The 23,895-nt window shown below is 38.4% G+C and overlaps 1 protein-coding gene across 2 annotated transcripts; it reads left to right on the top strand.

Moving 5' to 3' along the window:
- Nucleotides 1–392: 392 nt before the first annotated feature.
- On the top strand, nucleotides 393–20,810 carry slc6a2 (solute carrier family 6 member 2). 2 transcript variants are annotated; one of them, XM_028402582.1, is made up of 15 exons: nucleotides 393–512; nucleotides 931–1,416; nucleotides 2,669–2,800; nucleotides 3,777–4,014; nucleotides 9,174–9,312; nucleotides 10,582–10,716; nucleotides 11,339–11,442; nucleotides 12,153–12,277; nucleotides 12,398–12,510; nucleotides 14,161–14,289; nucleotides 14,994–15,093; nucleotides 16,316–16,416; nucleotides 17,747–17,914; nucleotides 18,784–18,855; nucleotides 19,043–20,810. In XM_028402582.1, the coding sequence occupies exons 2-15, from the start codon at nucleotides 1,119–1,121 to the stop codon at nucleotides 19,064–19,066; spliced, it is 1,878 nt and encodes a 625-aa protein (XP_028258383.1). In that variant the 5' UTR covers nucleotides 393–512; nucleotides 931–1,118; the 3' UTR covers nucleotides 19,067–20,810. The 2 variants fall into 2 exon arrangements, with proteins under 2 accessions (XP_028258383.1, XP_028258384.1); XM_028402583.1 differs by having other exon boundaries at nucleotides 452–562.
- Nucleotides 20,811–23,895: the final 3,085 nt, after the last annotated feature.

Raw genomic sequence — 23,895 nt, 5'->3', positions numbered from 1 at the left:
TCAAATACTATAGGAACCTTATTAGATGTGCCTATATCTCGTTCACTTTGTTCATCCAAACACACATTTATAATGATGATCCGTCTTTTTTTCCTGCTCTCATCATGGCAAATGTAGTCACTAAATAAAAACTTTAAGATGTCGCGGAGTCCTGAAGAACATAGGCTACTTGGCTTTCAGGGGAAAAAAAATACAAGACGTTATATTATGTTCTTCTCCACCTGGATTAAGCTTAAACCCCGGTGAAATATGAAAGATTCATTTTTTTTTAAAACTTGAGCTCAGAAAAATGCAAAAATGCAACGATGCCAAGTCGACATCAAACTGGAGAGAAAGTGTTCAATTATAAAATATCACGTGGAAGAGAGAGAGGAAACGATTTAAAAGCTCGCATTTTATATCGTCCCTGCTGGAGAAGGCGAGTCTTAAGGTTCAGAATGGGCAGTCTTCCCTCAGATGCAACTGGACAACAGCAGCATCGGGTCATGGAGAGGTGTCCCTAGTTTGACCAAGTACGGAGCAAAGCCTTTTTAAACGCAGGGATTTAAGCAGCTTTAATACGGTGACATATCCAAACAATCATCTATCTTTCTATGAGTATTGTTTTAGCTGTGTGATTGTCCAGGGCGCGATGCGCTCGGCGCGCGTAGTGACGTAGAAAGGGATTTGCTCTGAAGTGTCTTTCACTTGACACCTGCTATTGCTGTGCATCAGACCACAGAGATAATGTTTGATCTTATTGCTGTACTTGTATTAATAGTATACATTAGGTATGACTGTTATTGAAAGAAAAATGTCACCTGTTCCACACTCACACTAAATAACATGTGCGATCTGCTGTGCGTAACTCTGGAAGAACTTGTCTGTTGATGTTTTACGCACAAACAACAAACATCTCCAAACTCTCCGTTTCTCTTCCCTCCTCTCCAGCCCATGTACGCGGAGCTGTCACCTGTAATTCCAGAGGAGAACACTTTCTTCTACACTTTCTCGGGTTTTGTCAACGGGATAACGGTCCTTATTCAAGCGCACCATCTCAGACCATCTGCTCCGCCAGACACCGCAGGGGGCCGTGAGAGCACCGTGCCGACTTGGGCTTCGTACGCACCCCAGAGAAGATGAATATCCAGGTCATGCCAGAAAACAAGCTCTCGTCGGTGGCCCCGCTGAAACAGTGCAATTTGGAGAAAAAGGAGGTGGAATTGATACTGGTGAAGGACCAGAATGGCGTCCAGTACACCAGCTCGTCCATCATTCCCACCCCTGCTCACCACGCAGGTCCGCTCGGAACCACCTCCGATGACAACCGAGAAACTTGGGGAAAGAAAATAGACTTTCTGCTGTCGGTCATTGGCTTCGCGGTAGATCTGGCCAATGTTTGGAGATTTCCTTTCTTGTGCTACAAAAATGGAGGAGGTGAGTACGCTGTGGGTTTCTGCTCGATTAATTAACAGAAGCTTGAAAATCTAAAGGCGCACTGCAAATTATACGTACTTATATAAGTTTCCTCTGTGATGTTTATTGATTTATTTATTTATTGTTTTATGCGTCTTCTTTCTTATTGGGGTCAGGTGTCAACCTGTGACTCGTTACACACAAAAAAAACCTTGAAACGAAAGTAGTGTATTATTGGTTTACTTAGATTTGGCTATAGTTATAGTGGATCTAATTTTAGTTCCTTTAATCTCCTTTAATGGTCCCAGGTGTATTATGGGGGAAGTGTTTTTAGCTTTCATGATGAAGGAAATGCCTCATTGTATCAAGGCATGCGCCTGGAAAAAGATACTGTGAACCATCTGCAACTGAACTGTATAATTTGTCTAATAGTTCATAAAAAGTCACAAAAACTCCCCTGCAAACTGATGAGTGGCAGATTTTTGGACTTTGATCATTTTGGAAAATGTAACTTTCTAAAGATGAGTTGAGATGAAGTGGCCGAGTTTGCTAGTGCTTTATCTTCAGTAGCCAAATAAGAGCAAAGAGGATCTCAGTGAACAATTTACATTGTTGTTTTAAAGTAACGCCATGCTGAGTCACTTAAACCTTTAATGAGAAAGGGTTTGTTTACATGATGGAGAAAATGCTTCCCTTCATAAAGGCATGTTCTTAATCCACTTCATTTTACTCAGTAAGTCTGAGTGCAAGAGACTGTTTTCAAAGCCAATGAACACTGAAGCTGCACCGTAGTGAGTATAGCCTGTTTGGCTGAATTAACAAAGGAGTGTTTTAAAACACTGGTGACAACAGAGTGCTCACTAGAAGGTGTGCCCTCTCTGTTTGTCTGGATGTCCATTCACATGGCGAAAATATCAACATGTTGTGCTCGGTGTTCTCTGTGGTTAACTCTACCTGTCAATCACATTGGCCCTCAGCAAAATGTATTCATTACTGCAAATAATGTGTCATTTGTGATGGACAATGTCAAGAACAATTCAATTATGGGAGGTCATTTCCTTGTTGGTGGATGTGCTACTGAGGCACAGCATGAAAATAGCTGTGAGCCTTCCCACTTGTATGTTATGGTGGCGTGTTTTTTTTTTTTTTTGTCCAAAAATATCAAGACATCAAGACCTCCCCCCTCTTTCTTTTTATCTGACAACTATCTGACAACTAAGCCAGTGAGGAAATAATGTGAAATATTTTAATGTAATTATTTCTCTCTTTCTAGGTGCCTTTTTGATCCCCTACATTCTTTTCCTGGTAATTGCGGGGATGCCATTGTTCTACATGGAACTTGCCTTGGGCCAGTACAATAGGGAAGGGGCAGCTACCGTTTGGAAAATATGCCCTGTTTTTAAAGGTGAACTGTAACACACACACACACACACACACACAGTGAGAGAGATACACTCAATCTGCACTGCAATGGACAAATAAACCTGCATGACCATGCATGTCTACTTACTTCAGCCTCACCTATAGCTATGTGCCACTTACAGCTCAGTCTTCTCTTCTTTAGTGTCTTGCCCTTTAATTTCATCCCTTTGTTCTTGTCCTTTCCAACTCAGGTTCACATGTGTCATCTCTTCATCTGTCAGTATTTTTAAACAAAATATCTCAGATTGTACTTGTAACCTTATGCCTCTGTCCATGTTTGTGCAAATGTCAGTTTTAATGTAAAGGAAGCAGAGCTTAACTGAGTCAGTGCTCTAAGAGTCATAGTTGGGGTCAATTTAATTGCAAGTTAATCAATTAAATTAATTAGAACTACATTGAAAATTTTAAATCAAATATGATCAATACTGTATACTCACAGAGACCATTACAAACTGATTGACATTGATTCATATCTCAAACTGACTCGAATATGACATTTAGTTTGAACATAAACTATAAAAATCCTGTCTCACATATATAACTTCAGTCCTCTGGCTGCACTTGCGAAACAGCAGCAGCCACTGCTTTTGTTGGCCTCAGCACGGTGGCTGGGTTGTTGTTTTTCCTGTACAAAATGAGTGATGGGTTCATGGGCTATTCTGTTAGATGTAAGGACATCCAGCTTCCAAAGGAACACATCCAAACACCAAAACAGAAGGCACAAAATGCTGAAACGTATGCGTAAACATATCAGCCTTTGTTGAGTTACCTCTGTACCCACTGAGATAATTATTTGAAAGTATATTAAAAACGTAAGGCAAAAAAAGGTCCATAAGTGTACTGTCTTTGCATACATTTAATAATTTGGTATATGTATTGCAGCTGTACAAGATGAACAATATTATGTGGAATGGAAGAATACACTGTTAACTTTCTCCTCACACCCTTGTGTTACTTAGGTGTGGGCTACACTGTGATTATCATAGCCCTGTATGTTGGCTTCTACTACAATGTCATCATTGCCTGGTCCCTCCACTACCTGTTCTCCTCCATGACCAGAGAACTACCATGGCTCAAATGTGGTAACAGCTGGAATAGCCAGAACTGCACAGACCCCAAAGCCATCAACGGATCTGTCCTTGGCAATGGCACGACCTACGCCAAGTACAAGATCACCCCAGCAGCAGAGTACTATGAGTAAGTCACTTCTTAAATTCAAAGCAGTCCATTCACAAACAGCATATGTAGACTTATGCATGGCCAACATTGTATGTAACTTTAAGGGCATCCAGTATTTTCAACATTTGAACTTTTCTGATCTCTGGCACAATTATGTGTTTTCACAAAAAAGTGAGGTGCTTCTGTTTTTCTTGACCTCGTTCCTACAGTTTTTGGTGGTTGGTAAATAAATAAACCTACATTTGACATTATGGACCAATATGTGAGTAACATTTAACCAGCAAAGATTGGCTTAATTCTAGTGTACTATAAAAGGTAAATCATGGATGTGAAGAAGCTGAGCAGTCATTGAAACTTTAGTAGAGGACTACAAAATTGTCCAACCATTAATGTCTGCTATAAAAGGTGTATACATAAAAAAAGTTCAAATGCACTCTTTGAAGTGCATGAAAAAGCCCCATCTGTTTATAGTTCAAAGACAGCCAGTTCTTCCACAGCTTCTGTGAAGGCTGACTGTGCAGCCTGGAGGAAGTCTGTGAAATGACTTGGACAATACAAGGGACACATGCTAAGCATGATGACCAGAATACATTGAGCGTGTGTCACAGCCAATAACTGAGCTTGTTAAAGTTCCACTTCCATTCTGCTGAGCCACATTGTCTTGAACAGTATGTCTATTTTACCATGTATCCTTGGTTAGCTTCCTGCTTCCAGGAAGGCTGAAAGATATACTGTAAAGAGTTAATAATTTTTTAAATCACTTTTCCACATGTAAGCCCTAGCTTTGTGAATTATGACAGATCTACAAAAAAGTAAAGCAGCCTCAAAACAGGCCACATAAAAACAGAGCTCAGTATATATAAGGTGGATTTAAAAAAAAATAGCAAAGTGTATAGACAGACTGCCAAGAATAGGGTACTTGAAGACAGATCTCGCATGGAGGTTAGGCACTGTAGGGGACAATAAATCCTCCTGCTTACAGCTAGTTTTGAGCACAGAAGCAGTGCCAAGGCGCAGCATGAGGGAGGCCAACTGAGTCAACAGTTCTCTTGCTTCACCTCTTACACTCTTCTACATCCACAAACCCTTTTAGTTTAGTTTAGCATGAACATAGGGAGTAGCAACATTCAGCAGTAAAACAGTGTAATGGAACATTCCTTCAGACACTTGGCTGCTTTGGTATAGTTTAGGCTTACCAACTATGGGTAATAATACATTACTGTGAGTCTCCAATTCTATGACTTATTACTCAAGACACAGACAGTACAGTAGGCTGTGCTTATAATCACATGAGTAAGTACCTTTAGATTAGTGGATGTAAAGGCAATTAGTCCAGGAAGACAAAAACAGCAATATGATAGATATCAGACTACTTTATGATCCATGTATTCCTATAAAAATGTATGTGTTATAATAACGTATGATGGCCAGCTGACTTGACTAGCCGTTTCTAACGATAGCGATCGACTTATCAAAAACTAATCAACAAAGTTATCATAGGACAGGTCATTATTTGAAGCAATAAATATTAGGATACAGTCAAAATACCTGTGGCTGAAAAGTTCAAGCTGGTCTAACTTTAACACCACATATGCAGTTAATTTAAACATATGACCTGGTTCAGTATGGATAATTGAAGTCAAACTTAAACCAGGGCTTGCTTATCAAACTCGGGTGGAAAAAGCCACACAAGGACAGTTAACAAACATGGCCTCTTCCAGAGAACTGACCTGGAAGCAAGAGATCTGCTGGGTAGTTATCTGTGATTAATTTCACTCGTGCAGAGATCAGAGACTCTACAAGGATGTTAAATTTCCAAATCACTGATTTGTGCCTATTAACGTTACTGAATAACATGTATCATTGCTGCCTCCAAGCTTAAAGGCATAACAGTTCAAACCTGCCGGCATGCTTCAGAAGAAGCTCATCAAGGTTGAAAAGCTTCAGAGAACTTTTTCTCTATACACATTTCTATGTGTTGACTCAATATTGAAAATTCAACAATCACTCAAACTCTACATCATGAATGGGGCAATTTGGAACAAAAACACATGGGCACCCAAAACATGTAGCTCCAGGCATAGTACATTAGACGAGCAGCAACGGGACAACCTGACATACACACTGGATGATGAAATTCAAAGACCCTTGCACATTTGTATACAGAATGTATAATAACATAATGCAACTTAAGCTGCTAAATGTTGACCAACTTCTTGTAGACACTTTCTATAGTTAGGACCCCTAAACATTACATTTTATTAACTTCAAAGCCCCAGAAAATCAAGAGAAACTGTAGATGTAGGCGATAATGCTTTGGTATAACACACTGTCATTTTATACACTCTTATTGTAAAATATCACACAGCTTCTGTAAGGTCTGATGAAATGTCACAATGCAGGCTAATGAGTGCAGTGATACATCCTAGTAAATATGAAGTATGTTAACACTGATTTTTTAACAGCTCTCTTTAAGTTTCCCTGGTGGCTGGTGTTCAGTCGAGCAGACCTGTGTTTGATGAGTACAGGAGATGAAGTCATCAACTAAAGTTCACATTTTTAATGTCAGTGATGACAACATGAACACGTTTCATTAACAGACACTCATATCAATTCTCTTTAGATCCAGCCTGAGGCAGCCACATCTGATTTTATGTCAAGGATAACTAGACTTGATAAATAGCCCTCTTTCAAACAAGAAGCTCCAATTACATAGACATTTAAAAAAGCTTCAGTTGCACACACCCTTTCAAACATTTGTTAAAAGAATTACTATTAAAAAAACAAGGACAGGATCATATGCAATGAATTAAATCAATTAGGTTGAAATTGGGTAGAACTCCTCAGCTGCGTTTTACGTCCCTTTTATTTATTTATTTTTACATGCCTTGTTTCTCGTTTCATCAAGAACAGGCTGAAGGCAGTAGTGTGCCAGCCTTAAGTATACAGAGAGCAACTAATGGCAGCAGTGAGTGTAAGGATTGTAGGACAGCCAGGTTGCTGGGTGATGATAACACTAAATGTGTTTAGGATAACTGGGCCAAAGGGACCTGAATTTATGTTATAGTATGAATTTACTGGCAGTGCATTATCACTGTTATCAGATGAGCAAGGAGGCCTTGGGGCATTACAGCAAAACACTAACACAGACTCTGCAAGTTGGAGCAAAGACTCTAAATTTCTCTACCCAAATAAACTGATGTCTTCACGCCACTATCTGCCTCCCTAAAGACCACATAGCTTTGAGTTTATTATCAGCCAAAGATAAGTAAAAGCTACAGAGGAGTTTCACAGATCCTGGGGTCCCTTCGGAGTTTGTGTCAGAACAAACTTTTCTGTGTGTGTTTTGGACTGTTGTGTAAGCATCCTGAGTATCAGATCCAAATCCAGTCTCACTGTTTATCATCCCATAACATCACATGCCAACTAAATTGAATCTTTCTTGAGGAAAGTCTTTGGAAACAAATGTGCTTTTTAAAGTTTTAGATATCCAAATAAAACCCAACCACTCCCAGTGTGTCTGAGTTCTGGAGCAACATCTAAACATTTAAGACATTGTGTAGTCAGTTCTGTTAGATTGACATTATGACACCTCAGTGAGAGCAGAGACCCGAGTTTCAAAACGTAGTTACACAATTATGCTATTTTATACTTTTGTGCCAATTTTAAATGGAAACTGACAAGTGCAAAATGTCCACACACATAAATGTAGCCCATCCTCACAGGAAAACAAAACATGAGGTTGATTTTTTTGATCCTGAAAAATGAACGTGTGCATATTTTTTATATACGTTAGTATAAATGTGACCGTGTCTCGTATTTGCCGAGCGTATTAGACCAAGTGTGGCATTTTTTGTGCAGACATGTTGCATACATGACAGAACAGTTTGATTGCCATGAGAATGCAATGAACCCTTAAATGGCATAAATGATTGCTTCGTCCTAATCTATATATATATATAAAAAAAACCTTTAATGTTGGTAAACATTTCCAATTTGCAACAAGCTTTTCCACCATTTTCTTGGCATTCATGGCTATAAGTTTTGAACAAATAGCAAAATATGACCAGGGCTAGAGTCTGGATCTGTTTGACTGGTTTAATCTATTTGCATGAAAACGTAAAGCAGCCATTTGTAAGTGTGTGGCAGTACTTTGAGGCATAATGTAACCAAACAAGTCACTGTCAACTTTACAACTTTTGGACCACACAGTCATTGACCTTCAAATGTTCATCTAATTTTTCCTAAACCCACTATTTGCCAGATGAATGTTGGTACACCTCAACAATGTTATTTTATGTTTTATGTCCCTCGTGAACTTTGCCCTTGCTTCAATAATATGAACTGTGTATTTCCTTCCCAGTAATCAAGAGCAGACATTCAAAGAATGAGCTTGCAGCTGGAAACAATATTTAGATTGGGCAGGAAGAGACAGCATTTGTCTTCTTCCCTATTTCATTATGCCATAATAAAACACTTGAATCTTTGATCGCTCACCTTGATCTGACACTAAGTGTTTAGCTTCGAGAGAATGGCTGACAATAGTGAAACAATAGCAGGGGTCATTACTGACTGTTTCAAAGGTTTTCTATGTAAGGAAGGTGAAGAAAGCCGTTGATTCAAAAGCTGCCTGACTTTTATCAAACTTCCCATGGCTTTCACTCAGACTCATATCTTTGGTGTAGATAACGTAAAAAGATTAAATGTACATTAATGTTTAATAACTTTGAATAAAGAATCATAAAATGTTTTCTTTTCATAAGTAATTTAACTGGACATGTTCAGCGAGCATAATAACAGAAATGGCTTGGAAATGTTGACAAAGGGTGGAACGCTGAAATGTGTCTCCTGAGGGATTCTTTGTCACATACATCATCTCCTATCTTCACCACCTACTGTATATCTAGGTTGATTTTTTCAGACTTCCCCAGCTGCTGTAAAACCTGGGTGGGCCTGTAAAATATATTAAATCAGATACAGCCAAAATAAATAACTTGCCAAACCACAGAAAACCAGCTAATGTGCTCCAAGTATAACTTAGCAGTAAATACATCATATTGTTGAATCGTTTATGGACAATATTGCTGATACTGATATATGCCATCAATATGAATAGTGATGGCATATATCATGATACATGTTCAAATTGAGTGTTTTATCTGTCTGTCCTTACTCAGACGAGGAGTGCTGCATCTCCATGAAAGTAGGGGGATCAATGACCTGGGCTTGCCTCGCTGGGAGCTGACCCTGTGCCTTGTTGTGGTGGTCTTCATCCTCTATTTCAGCCTGTGGAAAGGTGTCAAGTCTTCAGGGAAGGTACAGAACCTTAATCATGCGTGCCAACTATAGTATCTGTGAAAGATTTTTGGCTTTGTGCTTTTACAAAATAAATGGACAATTACCTTGTATTTTATTTATTTTTTTTTTTAGCTTCATTTTCAGTTAAAAGAAAAAAGTGAAATGTTAAACATTCTGAAACATACAGATTGGCTCTCACCTAGGTGTGCTGAAAGATGATTGATAATCCTATTTGATCATAAATGTCTAAGGGTACGGTAATAGGGTTAGGTAGTGTCCCTTAACACTTTATAAGGGCGAATGCTTAAGGCTGTTCCATACTCCACGAGAACAGAGAACAGAGAACTCGCTCCACGGGTGGTAAGAGTAAAAAAAAAAGTTCGTTTCGGCACGGAGGTAACCATACTCCGCGAGACGTGTGTGTGCAGAACTCCTCATACGGCCCTCCTACGCAGCACACGTCACACACAAAAGGTTGACAATGCATGAATAAATGAATTAGCGACGCTGCCAACATATACTGAGGAAAGAACATCAAAAAGAACTGAAATTGATGTTTGTTAATACACATGGAGGAGAACTCAACAGCAGCCATAGAAAGGTATGTAAACCACTCAGAAGCTGAAGGGACGCAATAGGGTTTTTTATAGTTTTTATTGGAAGCAATTGACTAGTTTAGCCTTCAAATGTAATAATCCAATTGTTATAATTCCTCGGAATTAAATTTGATTATTCTACATGATACTCTTGTTTTTTTCATATTCGAACCTCATGTGTCCTTGCACTGGACATACAGTTAGGGGGGCCGTGAAATCAACACTTTCCTCCCCCGTGTCAGTGTACATAAGCACTGACCTTCCACAGAGAAATATTAGATTTGTATTATGTTGTAATGTGAAATGTTATTCTAATCATGTGACAACAAACACACTTGTCATGTTATGACAGCTTTTCTTGTTATAACAATATACTATTCGTCAAACTATATTCATATTGGTCAGTGAATCCTCAGCTAAATATCTGCATGAATACTCTCCCGTAAATCAATTTATTTCAATGTGAATAATACAATTATGAGTGGGCAAACCACTACCCTATCATAGACCAAATCAGGCCTTTGGGTCTTAAATTGTGTATCAGTGGTTAAGAACATCTGCTGGAGTCAAACAGTAAGGCCAAAACTACATGTAGGATTTTTGGCCTCCACCGTGGGCCACCTTATGAGAATGCTTCAATAAATAAATGGTCCATATCATTTTTTTTCTTTTTACCATTGTGTTTATTCAGGTGGTGTACATTACTGCTACAATGCCCTACGTGGTTCTTTTTGTGTTGCTGATCCGAGGCATCACTCTACCAGGGTCCATGGACGGCATCAGAGCCTATCTCCATATTGACTTCAAGAAACTCAACAATCTAGAGGTTTAAGGCAGTCCTTCCTACTCTACAAACCATCCTTTAAAAACAGATTGTCACTGTAGGTGTGAAATTTCAGGTTTCACTTCAGTATTGTATCATTTGGTAAACACTAGTTTTCTGTTAACCCGTAGGACTCTAGTCATTTATGCTGAGAGTACCATTTACTGTATATCAGAGCCTAAGTAGATAGAGAGGGCCTCCCTTCTGTGTTCCATTGGGTGGAGTATCTTGTGCTTTGAGGGTTAAAGGCTAGATTCCATTGGTGCCTCCCATACTAAGTGTATGCACAGAAGAGGAATGAATGTACTCTATACACACATACTTAAGATACAATCTTCCACTAGCTGAGATCATTTATATGTGTAATGGGTTGAGAAAAGGTTCATGTTTTGCAAAATATGTGTGGGACTGAGAGATGAGATGTTTTGCAACCAGAGCCAGGCAGTCCTGGCTGATAATAAGTGTACAGGTAAACAGCCATGAAGTTTGGTTAAAATAATGGCACTATAAAGATAAAAAAGTTAAATTGTAATTAAGAGCATGTATATTATAATTAGCTAATGTCAATATGATATCTCAGCTGTTTGAAATTTGAAACGTTTGAAATTTCTTGTTTTTGCCACAGGTGTGGATTGATGCTGCCACCCAGATATTCTACTCACTGGGTGCAGGATTTGGTGTCCTCATTGCTTTTGCCAGTTACAACAAATTTGACAACAACTGCTACAGGTGAGGGTCTGAAACAAGCCCACATTGACATAACATCCTGCTGGCCACTTCCAGCTTGTAACTAGATAACGCAGCAGAAGTGATGCCAATCTGTCCAGCTTGCCCCAGCAGCCAGGTGTTAACAAGACAGATAAAGTCCAGGCCAGGAAGGGTTTCCAGATGACAGCCAAAGGCTGTGTATTTGGCAAGCTTGGCTGTTCTTCCTCAGTAAAAGGAGGCATGATGTTTTGAGCTTTGCTAATCTTAGAGACTGCATTGGCGAGGTTGGAGGTAGGTTCTATCAAAAAGCAGCAGTTTGACCTATTGCTATCATAAATAACTTACCCAGCAGACAAATCATATCTACTACTATTAACTAAGGATAAAAATGATTGCCTTCAATTAAATGATTTCCCAGTGAGTGAAACATAATGCTGAGTGTTATTACAGCAGTTTCTGAGCTATGCACTGTGGTAAAAGCATTATGTCCCCCTCTTCTTCTGTCCTTTCTCATTTCCTGTACCCTCTTCAGCCCGAGCCTGGGCCTCTAACTTCCTTATCACTCACTGCTGGCAGGTGGGATTTGCAGCCTGGAAGAGCTGGCAATGTTACTGTAACAAGTGCTGAAAGTCTTTTAATCATTCAGAACGATAACCATACAGAGAGCTGCAACTGTCTTGTTTTTCTTGTGAAAATCTGATTTTTGTTGTTGGTGTCTTTTTTCCATCTAGGGATGCCATCTTGACCAGCACTGTGAACTGCTTTACCAGTTTCTTCTCAGGGTTTGTCATCTTCTCTGTGCTTGGATACATGGCTAAGAAACACGGAGTGGACATTAAAGATGTGGCGACAGACGGTTTGTTTGGATATTTCAAATTCAAACACAAAAAAAATCCATATTTCATGTTTGTCAGTGATATACTGAATCGTAGTTACAAATCTGCACTACAAAACATGTATTGTGTCATTCATACAGGGGCAGGTTTGGTGTTTATCATCTACCCTGAGGCCATTGCTACACTACCTGGCTCAACATTTTGGGCTATTGTGTTCTTTGTCATGCTGCTGACTCTGGGTATTGACAGCTCGGTGAGTATCAACACACTATAAAGCCTCAATGAAAAACAATAGCATATAGTAGTAACAATATAAATTGTCCATATATTTTAAAATGATTTAATAACCTTGCTAGTAATTATAGAAAAAAGGACTGATTTAATTCTAGGTTTTGTAAGCACACGTTCCATGTCAGTTGCACTGGTCGTCTCACTACTACACTCATGGTGCTTATAAAATAGAATTTATAGGGTGCAGAGGGCTTCAGTCTGTACCAGGTTCACAGATTGATGTACCCTGCTCATTTAAATCAGTCAGATTTCCCTGACTTTGACCCAGACCTTAGAAAAACATTGTCACCCTTGCTGTACATATAGAGAACAGAGCAGGCCCACTGTGTGCTATAATGACATCCATGAATCATCCCAAAAAGCTTTCTGTACGGTGTTGCCTGGTAAACCTGCCATTTGTTGCAGGGCTAATGTTAAAAGGCCCCAGACGTTGCACTTTACAAAACTCTAAACCAAATGCTTTTCAAATGTTTATCATTACTAAAACTGCAAGTCACGGCACAGGCCTGCCCAAGAACACTTTGGCATGTGGAAGAGCCAAGGATCCGATCATCAGACCTGAGCCACAGCCACCCCACATGTTCAGTACAGTCCAGACAGAATCTGTGCATCCCTCCAATGCACCACCCTTCCTCTGAATGAAATTACCGTGACCAAGTCAAGTACCATGACACTCACAAAACATGGAAGTAACGCAGCAGGGTATCTTTCTAAAAGAAGTTGTCTAAATAAATCATAGGTCCAGTGTACTGTACTTCCTGATTTATTTATTTTAGATACTCTTCCCCCTGGTTATAATTATTAAAGCGCAGGCTCAAGTAACAAAGTACTATGGAAAGATAAATAAACATGCAGGATGACTTGATGACAGGATGTCTAGCACCTTTGCGGCATGAAAACCTGTGAACAAAAATGATTCTTGACAACTAATTGTATGGGAAAGTGATAGAATTTAGAAAATAAATGTACAGTAATGTCAATTATGTCCAAAGTGTTACTATGATTCACTGACATGTTCATATGAGAAAGGATAGTTCATCATCTAATTATGAACAAATCCTTTTAAATATTTATCAGATAGATCAAATTAAATAATATTTATTTAATTTATTAAAAACGTGTTTTAAAACATGAGTATAGATTATGCTGATTATGTTATGGCCTGCTGTTGGTTTTATAATACAGCTTCAGACACAAAATATGTAAAATTATGTTTACTAGTAGCATGTTGGTAAGAAATTTCAGATTAGCTGTGTCGCTAAAATAATCTGCAGTTTTTGAGCAGATGGCCATTGCTTTCACTGTGTTATAAATATACAAATTGCAAAATGGGTGATGTGTTCTATAGGACCACTGAAATGCACTCCTGAAAAGTACCAAATTCCTATCCCATTTTGTAAAGTGATAAATTATTTTAGGAATATATAAGGAAGACACATCTGAACATGTGCACACTGCTAAAACGTCACAAATATTTTGAAGCTCAAAGGGAATCATTAGTTATGATAGGAAACCTCAAATTTACAGATATACTTGTCCATTAGTGAATACTTTGAATTTTAAAACCTATTTCTGAGCACCATGTCTCTCTTTCTCTGCTTGTGTTTCCCAGATGGGTGGCATGGAGGCAGTCATCACAGGCCTGACTGATGACTTCAAGATTCTCAAGAGGAATAGAAAACTCTTCACCTTTGCCACTGCATTTGGAACCTTCCTCGTTGCTCTGCTCTGCATTACCAATGTCAGTATAAGTTTAATTTTGCTATTTAGATGTTTATTTTTGTTTAATTAGTTACACCTATCTCAGATTTATTTACAGCAAAAATAAAAATCAAATAATATAGTAATATATTCTTGCAATGTCCTAAGAAATTTAACTGCATGTGACACTTTTTTTTGATGTTATGTCCAAACGTCTACTTAAAAAGCCAAATGATTTATCAAAAGGTGCATCCCACCATGATGACAAATTAAGATTTAATTATAGTGGGGACCTGATGATTATTTTTCTCTGTAGTTTCCATTTAATCACATGGTATCAGCAGCAAGAAGAAAATACCTACTGATTACAGAAATACAGACTTTGGAGAAAGAAAGGTATTTTGTCAGTGATTCACATGGTTTCTAAATCAAATCAATAGAATTAGTGAGATAGTGAATGATGCCTTTTGCAATCCGGCACAACATGCAGTCTGTACCCCTCATCAGGATCCAAATCAAAGATTTCTTGCACAAAAGTTCAAATGCACAGGGAGTCCCCACTGTGTCAACTTTACAACTTCGTCCTTAAGTCACCTCAAACAGGTACTGAACACAGTCCATTATATTAAGTCGTAAGGCCCCTTGCTGAATGAAAGCACACAAGGGTCCATTTTTGGATGGAGACTTCTATACCACACTCTTATTCAGCCACACTACATCTCCTGTTTCTCTTCTCCACTGTAGGGTGGGATCTATGTGCTGACCTTGTTAGACAAATATGCAGCTGGGACTTCCATACTATTTGGTGTGTTGATTGAAGCAATTGGAGTTTCTTGGGTTTATGGTAAGAAATTAATTACTATTATTTACTTTTATTCCGTTATATGTCAACATCAGCAACAGTAGTCGCTTATGAAATGACAAACTACAATGATAGTAACTGAAACAAAGTTGAAGGAAAGGAAAAGAAACCAAATGTCCCAACAGAGACTCTGTAGTCTCACATAGACACGTATGTCTGATACTCAGTTCTGATTGGTCCACTGGGATCATCATTTCTGAAAAACAGAACACTACCATAAGCAGAACTGAGTGTTGTTGAGGATCATGTCCAATCCACCGAAGGTATCTAGTTAAGTTATTTTTAACCTGCAAGTTATTGATCTCTTGGTTAAGTAATTATGTAACGCACAGGATAATGCAGGATGGCCGTTAGTCCATAGCATATTCAACAACTCCTTCAGTTATACAATCCTGTAAATACCATCAATACTTAATATTTTGTCTTGGAAAATCAAATGTGCAAATCTCTTGAAGTTTTGGGACTATATACTATATCAGAGTACCCTGTTGACTTTGAGACAAAGAAACAGGATGTGATAATATGGTCACACTGGTCTTGGTTTAAGGAATCGCCACTGCCACTACAAGGTCAAATAAAAGAGTTAGTAACACTCCTCAGTAACAAATGAGAAATGTTTTACAATCAACAGACAGAGAGAGAAAACAATTAAATATGAATGCTGGGTGACATAGCAGGTCTATCAAAAATATTAAGGCTATTAATCCTTTGGGTGTCATTCATGTAGCGACCATCAGCGGCTTCCCCAAGGCTTTAATCATCCGAGATGTGATTGTGGGCTCTTTTAAAATGTATTTGTTGCTTTATGGTTGTCACTGTTTCTTATTTGTCAGTCTGCACATCCTGAGCTGAATCTGTATGCCTTTAGAAGAGTAAGGGAAAAATTCCACAAAATTTTAAATTATCCATGGCAGCCAATTGCTGAACCGAAGAAAACTTAAAAAATATGCAAGAAAATCTTAATATGATAATTCAGCAAATAAGTTAAAACACACATGTCATGTCAGGTCATAGTAATCTCAGATCAGACCAGGAAAATATTAAGATGGGTGTAGACTATGTGTTGGATTTGATCCAACTGTCCAGTGAGACTGCATACTTGGCACAGACAGCCTGCTGTAACCTACGCTGACTGACTGTCGAACGTGTATAACTGTACTCTCTTCAGTATCCTTTGCTGTTAAACTTTTCATGCCCTCTCCAGGTGTGGACCGCTTCAGTGAAGATATTGAGCGCATGATGGGCTTTAAGCCAGGTCTCTACTGGAGGCTCTGCTGGAAATTTGTCAGTCCAGCTTTTCTTTTGGTGAGAGAAATAAACACATTTTGTGCTTTTATCCTTGGACTGGAATAGGTGATACCTGACCAAAACGGATAATCAATCTGTTCTACTAACTGGCATTCTAAATACTTGCATGCTATATCAATGTGAAGTCAGTACCTTTTTACACATGCTATAACTCACTATCACTTACAATAATACATTTTAGGATTCAGTGTCAGGACAGTTCTTGACCGGTGTATAACACAGACAATGCTCTTCACTGTGCATCTGTTTATGATCAGCACTGTGTTGTACACAAACCAACTAGCCAGTGATTTTCAAGGCTAGTGTAGACATGCATGCCCCAAGGAATACAATACAAACTTTGAAGCATTACAAAATATTTGGCTACCAGCAGGATTTTGGGTGTGCTGAAATATTGTACAACACTGACCCTTTTCCAGAAGAAGGGTGAAGAATTGAGAAAAGGAGGCTATGCTCACTAACCAAACATATCAGCTACCAGTAGAAAGCTAAATAAATTAATTTTGATGCCAAGAACAATTGCATGTACAGAGAAATGCTATTTTTATTAATCATTAGATATTTAAGCAGCCATTTCACAATAATAGCATATTTATCATGTACATGTAGTCAAGAACACTGTCCTGGCTAACTCATAGTCCTGTAACTCATAGTTCACAGCCTACTTTTAATGGCCAAAATCAGCTTAAGTAATACAATAAGTTGACACCTAGTAAGTGTACTCACTCAACACTATTGAAACTCAAACTCATCTGCAATCGTGCATTTGGCTTGCTACCACAGGGGCCTTGAGATAAGGGAGGATAGACTGAACCTCAGTGCACCTCCTGGCGAGTTCTCACTGGCAGGTGAAAGTAGCTGCATGTGCATTAAAGGAACCACATGGCTGCATCAGCTGTTATCCAGGGGTGGGTGTAGACAGCTGTGTGCTTCCTTTAATACAAATCATTGTCTACACCCTCCCCTGGACAACGGTGGACATTTTTGAGAATTGCCATAAAGCATTGTGAGAAAAGGGACAAAAAGCAAAAATAAATTATTACTGTGTACTCTTGAAGAGTAAACTTACTTGTCAAAACTTGCCAACTAATAAAGTGCATGAGTGTTCATGATGCACCATTGTGAAGGTAAAATAGAAGATGAGTAATGTAGTTCAAGGATTAGCTACTATGCCCATCATGGTTCAAGAAAACCTTTCTCATCTATAAAGTCTCTATAAGTGATGTTAAAATGAATTAAAAAAATGTTGACAAACTCATGGAGATGAATTTAAAGGAAATACAGATGGACTAATATCGACAAAATGATGTGTCTGTCTCTTCCACAGTTTGTGGTAATAGCCAGTACTTTGACAGCATCCGGCCTGAAGTATGACGACTACGTCTTCCCTAACTGGTCTAACCATGTTGGCTGGGGTGTAGCCATGTCCTCCATGCTGTTTGTTCCTTTTTATGCTGTGTATAAATTCCTAAGTGTTCCGGGAACATTCAGAGAGGTATGTATTAAAGCATATTTGTCACAAAGTGAGAAAAACTAATTTCACTTAATGAGAACAATTTACACATCCTTTCAAATAAAAATATATAATAACTTTTTTTATTTTTTTTTTTATTTTAAGAAGAAACATATTAATAAGAAACATATTCACAAGGAGATTAATTTTGTGTAATTGTCTAAGCTGGGCAAGTTTTTCAAACAAAAAAAACTTTACTTTCAACTTGATGACACTGGCACTGTAAGAACACCATCAGATTAAATAATCAGTTCAAAGCATTGAGAGTTTATGATCACAATCATCAAAGCACCGGAGAGCTATTTTCATCCCTCAGCAGTCAACCAGTGTCAGCTTCACTCTCCTGTAAAAATTTCCACATCCCATTGGCATTTCCCGTGTATACTCTGTGTTTCTTTCAGGTTCTCAGGACCTACGTTCTTCCTGAAATCTTTTGTCACTAGTCTCCTTGTGAGACATTTCAGGATTTATTAATCTTAAAGACAAATGTAATTGCAATCCCTCTTTAATCTCAGATATTACCTGGACTATTTAAGCTCTGTGAAGACATGTAAACCAGTGTATATTTAGAAGGATCAATTGGCAGTGTTGTAATATAATACTGCTTTGTTGTTACCATTGTAGATTGGCATACAAGCTTAAAAGGAGTGGGATATTCAGCTGAATGCAAACTAAAACCTCAAATGCTTTTTGACACTGTTCCTATAAGAATCAAATTAAATGTAAATGTATGCATATAATATTGATAATACTGTGTTGTATTTAAGGGCCAGAGTGGTTTATGTATGCATTATGAATTGTAACACACTTGTTACCTGAAACTTGAAGTCTCATAATTACTCATTTTGCAGAGAATAGCATACTGCATCACCCCAGAACATGAACATCACCTGGTGGCAGACGGAAACGTACGGCAGTTCAAAGTAAGGCTGCATTTTGCATTTCATGTAAATATTCTGTTATTTCTTACATATGTATCATGAAGTATTTAAAAACATTGTTCACAGCACTTTTTGATATAAGATGGCTTAAAAAAAACAATGGATGGGTCTATAATCAAGCAGTCTAAATGATATAACAAGCATCAACAACCTCTCTGTTACTTTCCAGCTCAGGCACTGGTTGGCCATTTGATCACAAATACTATCCTCAAATCTGGCTTTTGGAGTTCCTGTGTGCCACCAGTGATCGGACATTTAAGGAGAGCAACAGGCTCCGTCCTCTCTGAGCAGCCTCCCTCTTCATCCTGTGCATTTATAACCCAAGGCCTTGCTGTCAACAGTGGCTTCGAGCACTTTGATTTCATAGTCATGGCTGTTAACATTCTGAAGTCCTCCTTCAGCTTATAAGGAGAAGTGCCCCCCATGGGAATCATTTACAGTTGTTTTTTGTTTTTCTTTATAATTTTAATTATGCATTTGTGATGATCAGATAAGACACTAAAATTAAAACCCAAACACACAATCCCTGTTCCCTGCTCACTATTATTGGACAAAATGTCTTTGTTCTTGCAATTCTGTTGGCACAGCTGCTTGTCTGTGTCCGTGCCTTATCAAGCAAGACACTATGTTTCTTACAGTCCGTACATGGAGAAATAAAACAAACTGTTTTGTCTCAGGAAGCCAGTAAAGTCAAACCAGTTCGTGGATTGCAATCTCATCCAGTACTTTGACATTAAAGTAACACAGTCAGAGGTCAACAGAGCATTGCCAAGGTCAAGCTCCTGAGCAAAGAAAAATAACAGGCCAGATATAATGCGCTTTAGTGTCATTTCGTGTTATAGAAAAAGGGAACAATGTGTGCATCACTCCAAAGCCTTAACCCATGTGGCAGGCTGTATATGCTTTGAAAAGCCAGGCTCAAACTAAACCTTAATGTCTAAGAAAGACTAAGGCGGACGTTTGTGAGTGTCTAGCTGCTCACTAAAGATGCAGGGGGATAAAAAAAAAATCACCAAAACAAATGGCATAACTGTTACAGAGACTTTGTATAGTTATTCTGTGTGAAGTTTTTGTCAGTTCATTGCTCCTGAGAAATCTGTGGCTTTTCCTCTAAAGAGGCAACAAGATGAAGAGTGTGTGTACATACGTACATGTGTATGTCTGTCTGTATATGTCTGTGTGTGAGTGTGTACATTGGTATTTTGTTGCCAACCATACAGGATGCTGTTGGTGTACAGTAGATTGAAAACCCATGACTGCCCAATGCCTCATTCATTGTACAGTATATGAACTGTTATAAATAACTGCATGACAACTTTTATATTTTACTTTGAAGTATAATGTGGTGTTCCTATTTTTTAAATCACCAGAGAAGTGCCAACATGTTCCTTTAGGAGTGACACATTCATCTTTTTCCTTCTTTTCTTTCTTTTTTTTTTCCTTTTTGGAATGAAACTGAAGTTGAGTTTTTAACCGGAACCATAACCATAACCAACCATAAGACCCTTACTGAAAGGAATAAAGCCACAAACAAAAAACAAATACATGTGGAGTATATAAGAAAGCATAAAAATATATAAATATATTCTTTTGTTATATCTAATCTTGTATTTATCAAATTGTTTATAGCAAAACGTGAATGTAAAGTATTTTAAATGTAACTGTCAATAGTTATAACATGGTGTTTGATGTATAGCTAAGATGAACTATTTAGAAGAAAATAAATACATATATAGAAATATACATATATTCTTCAGTGTAACTCTGGGCTACTTTGTCACATATGAATGTGAACAAATACACCCTGGTTTTCCTGGACTATGTTTACAGAAATACTGTGTACAATACCAATGTCCTGTTGAACGTGAGTGACAGCTATCTATGAAGAAGTCTGAAGTATTCACACTATGATAATAAAGATTTTCTTCTACATACAATTGAAGATGCTTTGTACTGTGACTTATAATACTGAATACGTTTTATCTGAAGAAAAGTAAGAGCCAGAACTTTGACTTTTCTGAAACAAAATTTTAACCTGATGTTGAGTGACACAAAGGTTCAAATAACATGGACCCAGTCCATGAGATAACAGAAAAACCAAGACCAGGCCAAGCCAGAAGAAGGCAAGTGCCGCTCTATCCAGCCAATAAGCACGTCTTTACCAGTACAAGGGCTGAGCAGCCTGAGACTATGTGATGTCTATATAGAAGCTGTAACATAAGCAGTACGGGGAGAAAGCAGCATCTCAGGTGGTCCCTATGTAGCAGTACAGGACATGTCCATATTCAGTTACAGAAAATAGGCTTACAAGATGATGCTTTTGTTTTGGAGGATGTACACAGCTGGATTGATTCAAATAGGTGTTTTGTAAGGCACATGAGGCACCCGAGACAGGTAGGTAAAAGACACAATGAAGCCTTGTTGGAGAAACTGTGCAACAGTGGCAGCGCACAGGTTTGTTTGAAGTGTGTTGAACAAGCAAAGGTAAGTAGAACAAAAAGTAGTGTTCAACATGAGTCAAACTCGAGCCTCCTGTTAAGTGTAATGGTCCATCTCTGTCCTCCTGATGTGAACTTTGTCATGATCTTTGAAATTCCTCACACAGCAGGATTATGTACTACCTAAAACTAAAGCTCAAGTGCTCATAGTGTGACATGAAGGGACACTGACAGTGTGCCTGTGTGCGAGTGGCTGTGGGTGAGAGTGTACCTTTTCTTCACATTCTGTTCATAACTTCAGCTCATGTTATGAGTCTTTCCGCCTTAATCTTACTCCTTTAAAAACAACCAATTAATCCAAATTTAGGACTTTTTCCGGCTTCATTTAAGCTGTTAAAACACTATTACATTTTCCAGATGTAAGTAAAGCTTTCTTCTGAAACATAAGACCACAAGTGTAATTAAGTGAAGACGTTTTGTTACATGCAATACAAGACTCCACCACAAAACAATGTTTGCATTGGCTCTGCCACAACATTTTTACCATGGTGTGCAAAACAGACGTAGAAGGTTAAGCATTTTAGGATGTGATATGCCACCATTTTCTCACAGGTTATGTATTGTTTTTGATATGTTTAAAGGAACAGAGGGGTTCTTTAACTCTGCATTTTTGAGTATGTCAGTAAAAAGCAGTGGTGCAGGCTAGAGCTAATAGACCCACAAATTATTCTTCCAGATACAACGAACAGACCAGGTCACTGGCAAATTACTGCAGGTTAAGCAAAGTTTAACTGGAAAAAAGTAGTGTGTCTCTCTTGCCGTCTGCTAATTTGTTAATGAACACTTTTATGTCTTCTAGTCTTTCTGCCTCAGATCTGTTGTGGAAGATCCACATGAGTGCTTTCTCAGCTCACATCCTCCTTGTGTCTCTCTGCCCTCAGTTCTACCTAATTGCAGCACAAAGGTCAACCCAACAAACTTTCATCAAATTTGTTTAGCCAATAAAAGTCAAGCCAGACCATCATAGACTGCTTCTTAATTGTGAGATCTGTTCAGCACTAATGTGATTAGGGTAAAGTAGAGCCATTTTTAAATGCACCTCTTTGGCTCAAGGACTATTCTTACAATTCAATTGCCAGACGATACTCCATATGACTGGGCAGGAGACATTTTATGCATTTGGCAGGAAGACCTCATGGAGGGAATCCTGACAGAAGGAGCAGTCAACGTGCTATTATAGAACCACTAAAAGACCCTCTGTGGAAAATGTTTTTTTTATACTCTTTGCAGTATGTAACTAAGACATCATCGCCATCACATGCTTAGGTTTTTAAGAAACAGAGTAATTATGAATAGTGCAGTCTATTCCAATTTATCCAATTTATTCCATTTATCAGCGTCAACACACTGATTTCTCCCTATGAGATCATGCTAGTGAATGTACAATGTTGTAATCTGAGCATTCTTCTCTGTCTGCACATATGTACATCTTGAAGCACACTTCACAGATGTGTATACTGTGGCTGATTTGTGCTGACTAATAAAATGTTAGAGTGAGGGTTACTGTCGGGTTTCAACAGAGAATGTCAGTGGCAGAGCAAATATCCCTTTGTTTTTCTTGGAAATATGAAGGAAAGTCAAAGAGCAAGGAGCTTTTCCAGCCTGATGTCCAAGTGTGACAAAAACAATCTTTCAGCGAGATTTAACAAAACTATTTCCTGATATTTTAACATGTGGTTGTTTTTTCCATTTTGATGGATAGGATGCGCCATTAGGTGTTTTCCATTTCTGAACGCCAGGTGTAGCCTATTTAATAACTTAATTTGATTCTGTTGTTTGTTTTTGACTAAAAAGTGCATATTTTCTAAATACTCTCTCTCCCTCTTTTTTTTTAATAAATGTGTCTCTGAATTTGTATGGATAACTTGGACATTCAGCCACACAGCAGCTGATGGCTGATGCTCCTCACAGGCAGGAAACCCCTCTCCTCCCATGGGTACACTCTGTAGATTATGTATTTCCTGTTTAGTTATTAAGCCACCCTTAGAACTGTGAATAAAGAATCTGGCCCTAGTCAAAATTGTCTTCAAAAGAATGAGACAAGTGTAGTCAATGGGAGCCTTCTGTCCATATTTGTGCTCTCAGACCTAATTGAGAGTCCCCAGTCACCTTGAATGGCTTCAGATAAAAAAAAACAAGTAGCACCTGTTCTTGTATCCCAAGCAAAAGCAAACATAAGCCTAAACCCACTTTTGGTTACATTATGACCAAGAACTTAACCTGAATAGTCATTTATGTTGAAAGTTACAGTAAAAAAGTGTCTTGGTGGAGTTTTACTTTACCACATTGTTCTCTGCATCCACACTGCTTCAATTCCCAAAAGGCCTGTGGTCTGTTTTCGTGGGAACAAACATGGATTTATGCATGTGTCCATGTATGTAAGAACACACGCACCCATTGCAGACCACAATAATCTGATATAAATCCTTCTGGGAGGGTTACCATGAGGTTCATGCTTAAAATAGACATTTTTGCTTTACAAACTCCCCATAAAAAAAAAAAAAAAGGTGTGATAACACGAACT

Source organism: Parambassis ranga, chromosome 3, assembly GCF_900634625.1.
Source record: "Parambassis ranga chromosome 3, fParRan2.1, whole genome shotgun sequence".
Classification (NCBI taxonomy): Eukaryota; Metazoa; Chordata; class Actinopteri; family Ambassidae; genus Parambassis; species Parambassis ranga.
Note: the sequence above shows the minus strand (reverse complement) of the source record. Positions and strands in the feature narration are given on the sequence as shown.